This window comes from Arvicola amphibius, chromosome 11 (genome assembly GCF_903992535.2).
Source record: "Arvicola amphibius chromosome 11, mArvAmp1.2, whole genome shotgun sequence".
Taxonomy (NCBI): Eukaryota; Metazoa; Chordata; class Mammalia; order Rodentia; family Cricetidae; genus Arvicola; species Arvicola amphibius.
In genome coordinates this window covers 94,903,364-94,915,372 of record NC_052057.2, presented here as the reverse complement: position 1 = coordinate 94,915,372, position 12,009 = coordinate 94,903,364, and the positions used below count along the sequence as shown (strand labels likewise).

At 50.5% G+C, this 12,009-nt stretch overlaps 1 protein-coding gene across 8 annotated transcripts in view; it reads left to right on the top strand.

The window, feature by feature from the left end:
- Fam219a (family with sequence similarity 219 member A) overlaps nt 1–11,803 on the top strand; it is a 58,184-nt gene extending 46,381 nt beyond the window's left edge. Inside the window, exons 2-6 of one of the 8 annotated variants that reach the window (XM_038347985.1) lie at nt 4,798–4,846; nt 7,683–7,785; nt 7,957–8,037; nt 8,564–8,618; nt 9,119–11,803. In XM_038347985.1, the coding sequence (XP_038203913.1) occupies nt 4,798–4,846; nt 7,683–7,785; nt 7,957–8,037; nt 8,564–8,618; nt 9,119–9,274 (444 nt within the window). In that variant the 3' untranslated portion in view covers nt 9,275–11,803. Of the gene's footprint in view, nt 1–4,794; nt 4,898–7,682; nt 7,786–7,956; nt 8,038–8,563; nt 8,619–9,115 lie in introns of all 8 variants that reach the window. The other 7 variants (XM_038347983.1, XM_038347981.1, XM_038347979.1 and 4 more) reach the window with 7 other exon arrangements.
- The last annotated feature ends 206 nt before the right edge of the window (nt 11,804–12,009 follow it).

Below are 12,009 nucleotides of genomic sequence, written 5' to 3'. Positions count from 1 at the left end.
GAGCTGGACGTGACCGTGTGTTCCTGTAACCCTAGTGCTGGGGGGACAAAGTGGTGAAAACAGGCAGATCTCTGGGCTCACTGGCCAGACAACCTAGCCTAATTGTAGAACTCCAGATTCAGCGAGAAAGCGGTAGAAACAGCCACTCAGCATGGACCCTTCAGCCTCTCTATGCACACAGGCATAAGTGAATGCACCCTCCTAAACACATGTGCACAGATAGGTACCCAGGATCTCACTAGCATTGTTTTCTGTACTTTCCATAAAGCATTTTAAAAGACTAGATTAGATTAAATCAATGAACTTTTAACATTTTATTTTTATTTTATTTATTTAGTTATTTACATGTGGAGGTCAGAGAACAGCTTGCAGGAGTTGGTTCTCGCCTTCCACCATGTGGATCCCAGGGATTGTCAGCCTCAGTGGTATGTACCTTCACCTACTGAGTCATCTCTCAGGGCTGTAGTTAGTGGGTTTTTCTTAAGCAACAAAATGATTCTACTAGCCCAAATTTTGCAGAAAAGTCAATATAGAAGTAAATTACCATGGCTTTCTTTGGTTAAAGGGAACCCAGACCCCTTCCATTCCTACACATACGCCGCACTTACATTCCAGCCCCACCCAAAGCTAATGAAAATTGCTGGACCACGCTTACTCTAAGGATGCTTCTGGCTCCTTTGCTTCCTCTGACTGTGTTGATGTTGCGCTGGCCATTAGCCTATAGCCTGAGCTATTAATCTTCTCTGCAGCCTTTGGAGGATTTGTTTGAATGGTTGTAGAGACATGGATTGCTGTTAGAGATGCATTTCCAGGTCTGTCTCTGCTGAGTGTTTATTAATAATCTTGTTAATCCCCACTCTAGTTCCCGGATCTAGCTAACGCCTGTCGGAAGTCCTTAGGGGGCATTTTAAATTCTCTCTGATTCTTGGAGCCAGACGCTTCCTTCTGCCTGAGTCTTCTCTACTACTGCTCATGAATATTTTACATTTAATCTCTACGCAGTGGTCATGGTGCACTGCCTGCATTTCTCAGAGAAGACACTCAAAGTCTCCAGCGTTTGATGGCACTGTGCCAGAGACCTTTGTAGTTGCCGCTTAAATGGCCTTCTACCATGGACAGTGACGGAGGCGCTGCTGGAGTAGGGGAGTTTGACATGGAGCCTCTTAGCTCAGGGCTTTGATCCTATGGCTTCACTCAGGATCAAATACTAGCAGGAACTGCCAGTGGGTCTTGAGAGCCATGATAGGGTCACCAACCAGAGTTGCTCAACAGCTCCCCAGTCCTCAGCCTAGGATTTCTGCCCCACATATTACCTCTGATACCTGCCACCTCAGAGAAGAAAATGATGCACCTCTCTGCGCTGGGGCACTATGCCTCAGCCTTGATTGCCTAGAGGTTTGTGTTCTCTAAAACCAACCTCAGGGAAAACACAGTGAGACCAAACACTCATGTGTCAGGTCGAGGAGAGAGGGTCAAGGAACAGGTACATGATTAAAAGGCCTCATTTAGAAGCCATCAGCATAAAATGTCAATCCAGACTGCAGGAGGCATCTTCAAGGAGAAAATGGAGTCAGAAGGGTGGGACCCTGCTGAGAAGACAAAGAGGTGTGGATAGACTCAGAAATGATCAGAAGCAAAAGACGGGCCGTGGGAGCATAGCATCCTGAGAAAGCCAGTTCTGATGGATGTGTGTGCTGTGTCCTTCCTGACAACGGTTACAGAAAGGATGAAGGTCTGTGACTAGGGAGCCTAGAAATGGGCCGTATCTTCCTGGCATGGTAACACCTGCAGGTTTACAGGGTTTTTCACCTGAAAATCCCTCCCTCTGGATGTCTGGGGGGTGAGCTCACCCTACAGCCTAAGAGTAATGGCGGTGTCCAACCATCAGGTCTCCTCTATGGGTAGCAACCGAGATAAGGGCCACTGCAGGCCAGCTTTTCCAAGATGCAGTTTGAACAGTGTCCCAAGGAGTTCTGCAGAGCGAGGAGGATGAGGATTGGGAAGGTTTGCACCTGGGAAGTTATCTGAGATGCAAGCACTTCTGAGATGTGGGTGCTGCTGTACCCCACCTGCTACAGGGCTCCTGTCACCCTCTCACCTCGCCCATGGCTAAGGGGTGGGGACTGAGGAAGAGGTCCAGGCTCTTCCCATAGGGACTTGAAAGCCTCTGTGGCAGCTTAGCCCACCCAGGAACAGACGGGTCAAGATCTCCCTCCCAAACATCTAGATTCTTCCTTCACACAGTAGTAACAAGTCAGTGCTCATGCCCACTGCCCACTTTTATTATTATTTTCATGAGTATATGATCTGCTTGTGTGCGCGCACTCGTGTGTGAGAGAGCAGGTGTGCTCATGTCTTGGCATGCGTGCGAAGGTCAGAGGATCGGTCCTGGCATTCTACTGCCTTTCGTTTTCACTGTGCGCATACCAGGCCAGCTAGACTGTGAGCTCCTAGAGAGTCTCCTGTCTCTTCCTCCATCTCACTCTGTAGGAACCCTGGGACTGCAGACACTCAGTGCTCCCAACTTCTCCTGAGTTCTGGGGATTTGAACCCAGGTCCTCATGCTTGCACAGCAAACACTTCAGCCACTGAGTCACTCCTCCAGACCTCACTTCATTTTAAATGGGTCACCAGGAGCTACACAGATCCCTAGATCTGATTCTGGAGCCAGTCCTGGAGCCTTCTATCTGCTTTCTGTGTCTTCAGGGTCAGAGCAAGCAGCATGGATCTGCTGCAGTTCTCAGACCTTAACTTGGCCACTCTAATCCCTGGCTAAAGATGGTAGCACCCAGATTGCATTGATCCTCCTGGTACTTAATTCAGAAACCCACAATCAGCCAAAGTGCAGAGAATAAGTGTCAGTGGCATGCCCAGCCACAAATGGAACCCTTTATCATAGCCCCACAATGTTCAAGGGCCATTGAGGAAGAGGGAACAGAAAGATTATAAGAGCCAAAAGTCAGGGAGAACCAGATCAAAACAGTGTCTTCCAGACCCGTGAAGTCACAGCAGCAGTGGTTACCTGCACAAGTCTGCACAGATCAAGCCCATCGATATTCTAGCGGGAGTGGAGAGGGCTCTTGATTCTGCACCCCTAACTGGGTTGCATAAGCTGCTTATGGTTTCTGGGAAGGGAAGAAAGAGTCAATTTTCTTTTAAGACTGTGGCTGTTGGCGGGTCAACTATGCTCCAATGGACAGCCCCACACCCAGAAGTAGAAGGTCAGCACAAATTTAACTTCTGAGTTATTAAAAAAGAAAAGGAATGGGGCTGGAGAGATGGCTCAGAGGTTAAGAGCATTGGCTGCTCTTCCAGAGGTCCTGAGCTCAATTCCCAGCACCCACATGGTGACTCACAATCATCTAGAATGAGATGTGGTGCCCTCTTCGGGCCTGCATGCATACATGCAGGCAGAACACTGTATGCATAATAAATAAATCTTTAAAAAGAAAGGAAGAAAGAAACAAAGAAACAAAAAAAGAAACAAAGAAAGAAAGTTGAGGGAGGGGTGAGGAGGTAAGGGAGGATCTGGCAGGAGTAGAGATGAATATGATCAAAATACATTGTATGAAGTTCTCAAAGAATAAAAACATTTTTACATTTATTTGATTTTACTTGTGTGTTTTACCTACATGTATGTATATACACCACATGTGTGCCTCGTGCCACAGATGTCAGAAGAGGAATCAGAGGGTTGTAAACTTCCATGTGGATGAAATCAAATCCAGATCCTCTGCAAGATCTTACCCACTGAGCCACGTCTACAGGCCTGAGAATAAAAGCATTTTAAAGTAAGAGTTGGTCGTCCCAAGAGAAGCTCATCTTTAGCTTCCTCTAAAATTGTGAATTTGACCATTATGAATCAGACAATTATGAAAAAATATTCATCTTTGTGTGTTCTAGAAAAAATTACAACAAAACTCAGGTTGCCTATAATAGAGAAATGATTGTAAAACGAAACATCTCAAATCTAGATGCAAGTACTGCTTAACCTGAATAAAATCTTTAATCTCCCCCACAGAAAAAGAAGTTGGTCATCAACTTCTCTGTATATAGATGACATGAGACAGGATGGGTCTCATGCAAGAGGGAGGGCACTTCGGAGAGATGGCAAGGCTAGCTAAAGACTTTGGGCAGCACAGAGTATGTCCAGACTTGGAGGCTAGTGAGATCTCATGTAGGGCGATTGCAAAAGCTGCACACCCAGAATGGGTGCTTGCCTACCTCGTCAGCAGCTGCCTGTCTTCTGCTTTCAGGGCAGCACAAAACTACGTGGCCACCTGCTGATTGGTCTTCTCACCCACCATCCCCAGCCCCCAGGGCTCACTCCAGCGCTCATCTGGGAATTTCAGAAGGACTTAGTCTCAGTCAGTGGCTCAGCTCTTGGGGTCTTGCCTGGATGGGTCAGTTGTCTGGATCCTGCAAAGAGGAAACAGACAAAGAAGAGCCCTCTCAGGGAAGACCTGCTCTGACCTAACCTATCCTTAACCCAGAGGGACCTAGACTGACCCTTTTCCTAAGAAATATGTTGAAAAGCCTGCGAGCCAGAGGGCCTGTGGGTGAACTTGTAGAGGAAGTCCTGTGGTTTGGGGAAGGGTGGGCTTTCTGGTGCAGCTGCGTGTGGGGAGGACATACATCCTGGCTTTTTACTAAGGTAGAAAATGAGTCTACCTCTCTCTCCCTGGAGACTGGCCTGCTGCTGAAACTCAGAAGGCAGCTGAGAAGGTTTGCTTCAGGGTTCAGGGCAATCCACCCCCACCCCCCAGATCACCTGTCTCTCTGCCTTCTCTCCAGCAGGACCCAGCCGCCACCTCTATCTCAGACGGAGACTGTGACGCCCGGGAGGGTGAGTCAGTAGCCATGAATTACAAACCATCCCCGCTCCAAGTGAAGCTGGGTGAGTGTGTCTGGGGGAGGAGGGCGATGTGGGAAGTGAACAAGATGCTCTCGGGCTGGGTTTACAGCAAGGTGCTACAATTAAAGTTTATCAGGCTAGATGGTTCCAAGACTAAACCTCCAAGTAAGTCACTGGCACTCCCAGGCACCTTATGTCTTGCGAGACAAAGAAGGCAGTGATGTTCGCGGCAGGGTCCTGAAACTCCGGAGAGGGCTCTGAGGCTAGAGGCCCCAGGTCTTCAGGCGGCTGCAAGTATAAAGCATGGAACCCCAGGACGGGACGCAGAAGGGCCACCCAGGAGGAACCTGCCTCCCAAGATAGAGCTGCTACTATGATTGAGGGACCTGGGTGGCTTCTATCTGGGGAGATTGTCTCTTCTTAGTGAACCCTAGAACCCACTCCTTCCCAGATATTTCATCACCTTTCTCTTAGGGTAGGTTCCACATCCTGCTTTGAAGTCACCGGACTCCCACAGCACCCACAGCTCCCCTGGCTGCAGTTCTTACCCCTCTCTTCCAAACACTGCCCCTCCCACTTTGTGGACCAAAATCTCACTGACCCAAGGCTACTATAGACAGCAGACTTCCACTGAAAATTTGACTTCCTGAAGAAAAATTATAGCCTGTCACACATGAGAGAGATGGCCACTGGATGCAGGGCATTGCTGTCTTCAATCAGACCTCAGGCTCTAGCTGCCACCAAAGCTTGGGATCCTCCTCAGTTAAGACTGAGCCTCTTATCTCTTTAAGAGGCTTCTCCCTCCACAGCAGCCAGGGTTCCTTTCCACGGGGCCTATTCTTTTAGTTTATTCAAAAAAATACAACTAAAACAGACATTTCTTCTTTGCTTTTAGACCACATCCAGGCCGATTTCTAAGTAGAACAGCAGTTCTCTCAGTGGAATCACTTGTCTTCCTAGGGCGTTCTATTCAGAGTACAGCCAGTTTTGTTTACTGTTGTTTAATGCAACAATAGAAGTATTTTAAGTGCATATAAGTTCTCTACTCTCTCCAGAGGCAACCATTGCAGGTTCTCAGCGCTTCATTTTGTACTTTAGCACAAATGGCATTGCATTGTACACATTTTGTGAGCCGTGTTCCCTCCCGCTACATAATGTCTCGGAGACCCTATGGAGAATGACTTCGTTCTTTTAAATGGTTGCATAGTAGTTCGTAGTCTGAGCCTTGCCGGCTTATTGTCTTCATCTTTTTTCATGATTTCAAGCGAACGTAGCATGCTTTTAAAATAGCATCTTTTTTCCTTCACCATTATATTAGCACCAAAGCTCATGAAAATTCACAACCTGTCTCACTTGCGATAAAGAAAATCAAGAACTTTATGGCAAATTGCACCCCCTAGAGGCTGGATGTGGTAATGGCGGTTACTGCTGCTGGAGAGATTGGAAAAATCCCGTGTAGAGGAAGAGGCAAAGACAGTGGGCAGGCAGTAGGATGTGAGAGCTCAGAGGTGTGGGAATCAGAACATTTCAAGTGAGTCGTGGGTGCTGTAATGGCCCTCCCATCTTATGCTCTTGCTTTGTATTTTTTACTTATTTATATATTTTGTTTTTGTTTTGTTTTGTTTTGCTTTTCATGGCAGGGTTTTTCTGTGTAGCCCTGACTGTCCAGAAACTCACTCTGTAGACCAGGCTGGCCTTGAACTCAGAGATTCGACTGTCTCTGCCTCCTGAATGCTGGGATTGAAGGCATGTGCCACCACTGCATGGCTGGCTGCTTTTTTTTCCCCCTAGATCTTGGCTTTACTTGACATGAGTAAGAAAGAGTGGTTGAGCCTTCCGGACCCAGGCAGCTCCTGGTAGCAATAGTGGTCATTAGCACTAAGTGGGTCCCCGGGTGCCCAGCCCCATAGGTGGGCATCTGGGAGAGCTTGAAGGCTGTTCAGAGGCCAAACGGGCTCCTCCAGCCTCCTGCCCCTTCCCTGACTGACCCCCTTTCTGCCCCTACCACTCTGAAACTCTCAGTGAACTCCTTTCCATCGGCATTAATCTCAAACGCCTTAGTCCCACAGTCAGGGCTTGTGTGCTCTGAGATTTGTTTGTCATTTTGTTTTCTACAATGGGGGTGTGTCTCTGTGAGGTCTGAGCACATAGCCGTTGGAAGCCTTCCGTCCCTGTGCTAGGGTACTTGGTGCATAATTGGCAATTCTGGTGCTTGTTGAATGAAAATTACCTGATTAAATGGTTGCTTTCCCAACTTCACTGCTCTCCCTCCTCTCCCTCTAGTCCATCCACAGTTATGTTCACGTCTTGATTTGTTCTCCTACATGCTTTCCTTCTTTGGGGGTGGGGGCTTGAAACAGGGTTTCTCTGTGTAGCACTGGCTGTCCTGGAGCTCACTCTGTAGACCAGGCTGGCCTCGAACTCAGAGATCCACCTGCCTCTGCCTCTGGGTGCTGGGATTAAAGATGTGTACCACCACTGCCTGGGTCATACTTTCCTTCTCGCTCCAGAAAGGCCTCCCTGGTGGCTCCAGCCATCTGTGCACATCTCCTCTCTAGCCTGACACCAAGCACACACTGGCTGCCTAACGCAGGAGCTGTGGTCCCAAAACAGGACTCAGCTCCTCTCTTCATCCACCGCTGTCAGCCTCAACTTGTGCAGGGCCAAGTGCATGTCCACAAGCATCAGGTGCCTGGAGGGCCACGGGCTCTCTGCCCGGTGGAGAAGGAAATGTGTACAAGAAAGGCCCAGAGCAGGTCACCGGCCAGACAGCAAGGCCTGGTGGCCCTGGGGCAGGACACAGCTTCTTTCCCATATTCTCCTGCAGAGAAGCAGCGGGAGCTGGCCCGGAAGGGTTCACTGAAGAATGGCAGCATGGGCAGCCCTGTCAACCAGCAACCCAAGAAGAACAATGTCATGGCCCGGACGAGGTAAGCATCCTTCTGCCCCACTGAGACCCAGGCGCACCTGGTCTCCAGTCTCTCCCTCCTCCGGGGAATCCAGGGGGAGGGGGAGGAAAATAAGGGGACAGGACCCCATCAAATCCTCTGCCATGTTTGTATGCTCCAGCTGGCACTCCAACTCCCCAATTTTTTACCCAGGCTGGTCGTCCCTAATAAAGGCTACTCCTCGCTTGACCAGAGCCCTGATGAGAAGCCACTGGTAGCTCTTGACACAGACAGGTGTGTATGGGGCCTGGGGGCAGCTGGGCAAGCCCATGATCCTATGTGAGCACAGATGGGGTTGTACGGGCTACACCTGCCATCTTGCCAGAACTCTCCATGGGTAAAATTTCCCAAGGGGGTGGGTTTTCTTTTTTTTGTTGTTTTGTTTTGTTTGTTTGTTTGTTTTGGACTGAGCATAGAGAGGTCAGAGTGAGAAGAACCCTGTTTCAGGGGAGCATCTGGCTAGCCAGAGACTTTGAGAAAATCCAAACAGGATGATTTGAATCTAGGGAGAGAAAAGTTAAAACAAAAACAGAGGACGAGGAGGAAAGAGAGATTGGTAGCAGTTCTATCCTGAAGGATTTAAGAAGCCACTTTATTTTAAGGTCATACTGGGAAACCTGTCTTTGCAAACATATATTTGCATAATAAGCATGGATTATTTAAATTATACTGCTGGGGGACGGCGAGTATGGCAAAGATGCCGAGAATTTTCTATTTAATTTCCCTGAATCACTTCCTCTCCTTTTTTCTCCACGGCCAGCGATGATGACTTCGACATGTCCAGATACTCTTCCTCTGGCTACTCCTCTGCAGAGGTGAGGCTCCACCCCTTGCCTCCACAGACAACGGGAGCCAGACAGCAAGGCTGGTGCTCTCTAGGGGCAGAAGGCAGGCAGGTGGGGCCGATCCATGTGGGGGGGCGGGGCTCCGCGAGAAGCGGGGCCTGGACTGGGGAGCTTGGGAAGAAATCACTGCCCAGAATTGAAGTGAGCCTGGGGTTATTAAAGCGGGGCTGTAAAATAGAACAGGTGTGAAATGCATGCAACAACTTGCAGGAGTGGACCTAAAATCGGGCAAATCCCGAACAGGGCCAGCGTGGACGTGAGAAGTTGACCTTCGACTGGGGGAGTGGGGGGCTGCCTGTTGAGGCCCCGCACCTTAGGAAGACTTGCCTGGAGGAAATGAGACGCAAGTCACGCCGTAGTTTGAAATAAATCTGGGATGAAAAGGGGCCGTCACAGTGGCCTCGGGGTGGCAGTGGCGGCCCCAGCCCAGGGTTTTGCCCTTCCAACTGACTCGAACCTTTCTACAGCAGATCAACCAAGATTTGAACATCCAGCTGCTGAAGGATGGCTACCGGTTAGACGAGATCCCCGACGACGAGGACCTAGATCTCATCCCCCCCAAGTCCGTGAACCCCACCTGCATGTGCTGCCAGGCCACTTCCTCCACCGCCTGCCACATTCAGTAGCGGGCGGGGTCGCCGCGGCGCACGGGGCGGGGCCGAGTCGGGCCAGGTGGGAAGCGACAGTGGCCGACCCCTACCTAGCTGGCCCACTGGTCCCCCTTACAGCCCCGAGCTCCTTACAGCCGCCAACCTCGTAACAGTCATTGCTTCCTCCTATGGTAGGACGTGTACCTCTGTGTGTTCATGGAGCCGGAGAAACCAAAACCGGGTCTGTCTCCAGCCCAGGGGCTGAGGAGGGGGGACGCTGTTTGCTCAGTTACTTGGGAGAGACCACACCCAAGCACCCTGCCACCTCTCCCCAGAGCTGCAGTCGGGGGCAGCACTAAAGGCCAAGAGGCCAACTGTAAGCAGTCGGGTGAAGGGATCACAAGGCCAGGGGTTTGGCCCCATGCCAGCGAAGCCATGAATTTCCCAACCCCAGCCTGGAAAGGAAGGGAAGGGGTTGGAGAAGAAAAGGCCCCAAGCAATGGGGACAATTCTCAACACCTCAGAGCGCCTCTCCCCAAACCTGGTGCCAGCCCTTATACCTATTTGTGTTTCCCCCTCATCTCCAGATGGGACGCCAGGCAAAGCTGTCCAAGGGATACTTTCATTAGATCACTGCCTTCTCCCTTTCTCCCTTCCCTCCGTCACATTTCCCTGCTTCCTACTGTCTGAGGACTGGGAGTGTAGGTGGGCCTTAGAGAGAGGCCAGGTTTGGAGATGGTATGACCTGTTCTCAAGCTCCGCTAACCAATGCATCTGTCTCTCTGCCCGTCTCTCCCCCTCCCCCAGTCTTCTGGTTATTGGTTCCAGGCTGGAAGCAGGAGATAAGGCTGGCCTCCAGTGCCCTGTTCCCATTTCACGTTAACCCAAGGCCCAGGAGGCTGTCTTCCAGAAAGGCTCTTCAAGAGCAAGCTTACGAGAATACAATGCACCAAGTGGCTGTATGTATGTGGTAGTGCATGTGTGTGTGTGTGTGTGTGTGTGTGTGTGTGTGTGTGTGTGTCTGTGTGTCTGTGTGTCTGTGTGTCTGTGTGTCTGTGTGCTGGTTGAACCTGTCTATCCAGGTCAGCCTGGTGGGTGTCTGTGGTGGGAAATGGCTATGGTCTGTTTACTGTATGAAAGGCAGCTTGGCTTGGGAACACTGCCTGGCAGTCAGAAGCCTGGGTTCTGGTCCCTCTCCCTGAGCTCTTAAGCAATTCTCAAGCTTCTTTAGGGCTTCAGTTCTCTCAACTGAAAAATAAAAATAGCTGACATTAGTGACAGAGTCTTTTCATATCTGAAGGAATTTCTGCAGAGAGCCATGAGATCTGTCTTTGAGGGCGCATGCCTGTGTAGACATGGGAGCACATGCGAATTTGTGTGTGTTGAGTGTGTGTGTGTGTGTGTGTGTGTGTGTGTGTGTGTGTGTGTGTGTAGCTGTATGAGGTGTCATTGCTTCTGCTGCTTCGGCTGATCTGGGGAGGGAAAGCTGAGGATGTAACTCAGTGAGGAGGAGATGGTGGCTCTCCGCTGGCTGGGCAGTATAGACCTGCCCTCATGTGAAAACAACTGGAAACACAGAGAGCCTCAGACTGCTAGGTCTATGCCCCACCAGCCTCCTCTCACCTAGCCAAAGCAGCCAAGGTGTAGCGTCTCCAGGCCTCCTGCTGACACCCCAGACGGCTGGTGTTTCTGCTGTCATGGCTACTATGCACACACAACACTCTGGGTGCCAGTCCTGGGAGGTGGGAGCTAGAGCGGATGGACGTGGTGAGAGGGAGGAGTGGGGCTGTTGGCTTAGGAAGGAGAGCACCTCTCCTAGGCCACGCGGGGGGCTGCCACTCCAAAGTGTGGGAGTATAGCTCTCCACTCCCCACGCCTCCAGCCCAGCTTACCTCCCCTAGTGCAGAGATCCTAACTAGATAATGCGAAAATGCCAAAGGAGGCAAGTCAGAGAAAGTATGTGCCAGGGCCACGAGGCCCATAGTGGCCCCCTCCCCCACCCTGGTTAGCATTCCCACCACCCATCCTCTGGGCCCCAGAACTAGAACTCCTACGACCCCACCCCACTGGGCTCTTTGGCTCACCTTCTAGAACATGGGTACCTCCTCTTTTAGACTGCTGACTAACTGTGGGATTCTGGCCCTGAGAGCCGGGGAAGCGCCCTCCCCACAGGACAGACTTGTTCATTAGCAGGCAAGGCCTTTAGACTGAAGTGGTTCATACACAGTGGGTAGGGATAGGAAGCTGGCAGCCAGCAGCTTCTGTGTCCAAGGAGAGTCCAAGGTGCCCTCCCCCCCTATCTGGAAGTTGAAGGGGAAGAGCCAGGGCCTTAGCTTGCCCCTGCTCCCCCACCCCTTGTAGATACTGCCTTAACACTCCCCCACCCTCGGCTGTGGCTGCCACCCAGCCAGGTTTCTCCGAGCTCACTAATTTATTTCCAAGAAGGTGTGTGGAAGACATGAGCCGTGTATAATATTTTTTTTAACATTTCCATCGCAGTATTGACCATCATCCTTGGTTGTGTATCGTGTAACACAAATAATGATATTAAAAGCATCAAACAAGCCAGACTGAGCTCCTTACCTGGGGTGTGGGCTGAGGAAGGGAGAAAACTGACCCCCTGGATGCACGTTGTCCCTCTACCTCTGTTTGTTCCTGGGTGTGGCCCTAGTCAATCTGTGGCCTACAGGTTTTCCAGGAGCCTTCTGAACTCTTGGGAAATGAGGATTTTGAAAGGCTCAGGGCAGGAAGGGGCTGGCACAGGAGGAAAG